General features: G+C 33.2%; 1 protein-coding gene across 1 annotated transcript; it reads left to right on the top strand.

Annotated features, from left to right (window-relative positions):
- LOC108660693 lies at positions 3,560-3,994 on the top strand. The gene has a single exon (XM_018114953.1). It carries the CDS (start codon positions 3,560-3,562, stop codon positions 3,992-3,994), a length of 435 nt encoding a protein of 144 aa, XP_017970442.1.

The raw sequence follows: 4,826 nt of genomic DNA, 5'->3' as shown, positions 1-4,826 counted from the left end.
CACCAAATACATCAAGAAATATTAAAATTACATGGGTTTTCCTAGTTACATAAATCTAAGGAAAAATAATAAAAAAAATTAAGAAGGAAACATGGCGATATAGGCCACCCTTCTTGTTACATAACCAAAAGAAAATGTTACATGTAAAATTTTCTAGGACAATTAATGTGGCAAAAACCTTGAATCATGCATCATAACATACAACCATATATTAATCACATCAAGATATTGAAACATATGTAAAGGTGCCAACCATGCAAAATAAATATAGGAAACAAACTTACAATAATCCCTGCTCTGATACCAATTGTTGGAATAGAATCTTAGTGAATCAATGTGTCAAGCCCAGCGTTATGATATACTTGCCATGTCATTCATGTACTTGATAGCATGTTTGCATCCAAGTATGCAGATGCCTCGAAAAAGTTTTTAAAACGTCAATATCGTACCTAATGGTACAATTAAGTCGATTAAGCTTCGAACTAGTCCAAATAGAAATTTTAGGATGTATTTGAGAGTTATCAAACCTTAGAATGTTTTAAAATGGTGATTCGGAGTTCGAGGATTAATTTGGAGTTCAATTGAGAATTTTATAACATATGGGCAAAATGATCATTTTGCCACCTGAGGGCAAAATTAGAATGTTGAAAGAGATTTTTTTGACCAAATTTGATTAGTAGGAACATAATTTGAATTTGAAGAGTGAAAAATTTCAGTTTCGAGCATAAAGACAAAACGTAGTTGAAATTTTTGAAATTTCACACCACCATGACACTTGCCAAGCTCATAAATTCCACCTATTATCATTTTTATGTCTTGGATAAGTAAGGAATTATATGTCGTGGAAAAGAGAATGCTTAATGGTTAAGTTTTAATCATGGACTAATCAAGTGGTGACATGTGTCAAGCTTTAATATTTTTATGATTTTCCTTTATAAACCAACATAAAACCTTTCCCAATTCACTCATATGGCCGGCCAAGCAAGGGAACAAAGAGAAAAAGAGAAGAACAAATCCTAGGAAGGAAAAATTCAAGAAAATTGTTGGATTTCAAGGAATCAAGCAAGTAAAGGTAAGATTTTTTAATTTTAGCTTGTGATCTACCTTTCCCATGCATTTTTTTCACTCTCCATGGCTGAAATTCAAGTTTTCAATAGGGAACCTTTGCTGGCCAAATCTAGAGAGAGAAGTTTTGGTGATGAATTTTGCTAGATTTCATAATATCCTAGTGTTTTTAGTCATTTTGTGATGTTTGGAAGGAAAAACAAGCAAGAAAATCACATGCCCTTCAATAACCCTCATTTGGCCGAATTTTCTATATGGCATGTTGATGATGGATTTGGTTGTAATTCATGTTATTTAGCTAGGAAATGATGAATTGTGATGTTGGATATCAAAACCGATTATTGAAAAATATAGTTCCTTTAGAGAATGGCTTGATGGAAACTGAGAAAATCATAGTAAATCGACTTGGATTTGATTCCTAATGATATATATGGATTTACGAGACTGTGTAGATATTGATTGGTATGTTAGTTCAGAATCGGAATGAATTTCAAAAAATGTTGAAGTTAGTAAAAAATAAAGTTCGTTGTAATGCTTTGGTTTATTAGATTATTGGGAGTGTAATGAATATATTTGGAGTTGAATCAAATGTTTTGGTTAAATCAATGGTGTATAGCTCGAATTAGATCGAATACAAATTCATTCCGATCACAATTGAACCCACGTAGAATGCAGTCTTTAAGTGATTATTCGGACAATTCTCATTCAATGTCATGCATTCATATAGAGCCTAAAATAGTTTTATAATAGTTTGGCACAAATATATTAAATTACGTGTTGTGTATTATGTATAGGTGGTGAGCCCTCTAATAAGGGTAAAGATATCGTACTCGAGGACCGCGAATAGGAGTACTCCTACCACTCCAAACTCCCGCTATTGTGAGTAATCAAACGATCATCTTAACTATCTAAAGTTGTTTATACTCGTTTTTAGGTTTTAAAGAACAATGAATTTAAATTGCAAACTATTATGTTTTATAGTTAAAGTGTTGGTTAAATGAAATGAGATTTATAACTATTTTGAAATTGAATACTGGTTTTGGAAATTGAGTAAGTGGAGACTGTATACTTGTGTTATATATATGTTTTGACATATGGTTTGAATTGATGGTTTATGACAATGTGATGGCAATCATGGCTGGATTTCTGTTTATGTGGAATATATGAACTGTTTTGCTTTGCCTTGACAGGCTGGTAATATTATATTAGCCATGTCATGCTGTCGAAAAGTTTATTGAATTAGTGGGTTATTTGATTAGCTTACTGTAGTGGGCGAGTTTTCGTGGACCGGCCTATGAGAGGGGCACGATAAACCCCGTTATATTTTACCTTGGTATAAGAGGCACAGAGGGTATCTCCTAAGGTAACGTTAGAGTTCACTTTATGCTGAACCACCACGTGAGAGTGAATCTCAGCCAACGCCAAGGAACGACTATGCTTTTAACATAAAAACATGTTTTATGGGTATATGTTGTTTTAAAAACCTTGACAGACTCAGTTGGATGCCCCGAGCCAAGGTGTCACCGAGTATAAGTTTGGCACGAGCCAAGTTTTAAGAGAGTCGTAAGCCTTGCTGATTATTTTTGATGAAATGTAAATTGTTTTATAAGGTTGAAATGAGTTTTAATGTTATGAATCATATTATGAAGAGATGTTTTAATTGTCTCCATTTACTCGGCTTTAGATGTTATAGATGAACTTTGCTTACTCATTGGGTTTATAAAAACTCACCACCCTCCTTTCACACATTTCAGGCTCAGGGAAATATGTAGACCGTCGATTTTGTCGAGGGTTTGCTGTTGGATTCGCACCTTTAGAAATCGCAGGTTTACAGTCATGTTTATTTTGGTTATTTTGGGGGCCCACATGTCATTGTAGAATATTTTGTATACCTGGCTACGTGTGCCACTATATGTATGAATTTATTTTGCTTTTACGCTACAAAAATTATTTACGTAGAGTTCTATAAATATTGTTTTATAAGAAAATAGAATATTTATGAAATATTTTTATTTAATTTGAATAGCTATAACTTCATCTTAAATTGATGAATTAGACAACGAAACTTATTTTAGACATGAAATGGATGCTTATTACTTGTATATCATATTTTTACCACGTTCAAAATTTTTGGGTAAAATGACCAAAATACCCCTGCATAGTAGAAATTACTTTTTGGTTGTTTTTGATTTGAAATTAGTCTATATTCCTTTAAAACATGATATTTAATAACTGTTGCTCACAAGGGAGAAGTAAAACTGATGCAAAAGCCTTGCGAGGTTTCGGTTGGCATTCCGAGTAAGGAATGTCAATCGAGACATCGCGGTGGTTGTCACGGGCTCGAGGGGAGTGCCGGGTCGTGACAAGGGCTATTATTTTGATAAAATATTGAGAATAATCGTATAAGATTTTAAAACCTTGTCTTTATGATTATATAATTTGCGTTAATGACTAATAATCATTTATGTTGATTTATATAGGATATAAATCTATCATGGCGAATGGTTTGTCATTTAGAAGCATACTTGATGCAAACAAGTTGACAGGCCCAAATTTCATTGACTGGTTTCGCAATATCAAGATTGTCTTGAAACAAGAGAAAAAAGCTTATGTCCTCTATGGTCCTATTCTTGGAAAACCTAGCGATGATGCTACAAATGAGGAAAATGAGGCCTATAGAGTTTATATGGATGATCTCGATCAAGCCACATGTGTTATGTTGGCTAGTATGGCTCCAAATCTTCAAAAGCAACATAAAGCTATGAATGCCTTTTATATTATCCTAAACCTTAGAAAAATGTTCGATAAGGAAAGTTACACAGAAAGATTCAACTTTTCAAGGGAATTGTTTCGATGCAAGATGTCTGAGGGAAGCCCAGTAAGGCCTCATGTGCTTAAGATGATAGGATATATCACTCGACTTGAGTAGTTGGGTTGGGTCATGGATCATGATTTGAGCATAGAACTTACACTTTCTTCGCTACCAGAGAGCTATTCACAGTTTGTATTGAACTTCAACATGAACAAGATTGAGGTAACCCTTTCAGGCTTATTGAATATGCTCACATAGGCGGAGAACACCATTGTGAAGGAAAAGCCTTCAATTCATCTTGTCTCTTCTAAGCAAAATAAAAATAAGAAAAGAAAATTTTCTAAGAAAGACAAGAATGAAAAAGCATCAACTTCAAAAGGTATACAGCCTATTGGAGGAGTGAAGAAAGACAAGGACAATGACAAATGCCATTTCTGAGACAAACTTGGGCATTGGAGGCGTAATTGCAAGGATTATCTTAAATCCATCAAAGAGAAGAAACAAAAAGAAGCTTCCACATCAGGTATGAATCATATGATGATTTATTTTTCACTACTTGGTATATGATACCTTACTCTTTATTAATGGTTTTAATATGTATGACATATTGAAGGAACTAATGATAAGAAGCAGTGAAGAATAGGATCATGAAGGGGACAACCTTAGTTGATGGTGATCAAGCTTGTCAACCTAGATTAGATTGTGGAACAATAAATAATTTTAGAACATTGAATGTTTTCATGGCATGATTGTCATGATGGGATGTTTTTTGGTTTTGAACCTATGGCTAAATATTTATTTTATGTTTAAGAAACATACATTTATATTTTGCTAGCATGAGATGCTTAGCTTATATATATATTTATATATTTACATTCCATCTCATTTTATTTTGGAATTGTTCTAAATTATTTATCCTTAGGTATAACCTTGCATAGATGATAATCAA

This window comes from Theobroma cacao, chromosome 2 (genome assembly GCF_000208745.1).
Source record: "Theobroma cacao cultivar B97-61/B2 chromosome 2, Criollo_cocoa_genome_V2, whole genome shotgun sequence".
Classification (NCBI taxonomy): domain Eukaryota; kingdom Viridiplantae; phylum Streptophyta; class Magnoliopsida; order Malvales; family Malvaceae; genus Theobroma; species Theobroma cacao.
This window is presented reverse-complemented; position numbering and strand designations above follow the sequence as displayed.

Bases quoted from the DNA above. Each gene is read 5' to 3' on its own strand.
- LOC108660693 (XM_018114953.1), top strand. From the start codon at position 3,560: ATGGCGAATGGTTTGTCATTTAGAAGCATACTTGATGCAAACAAGTTG.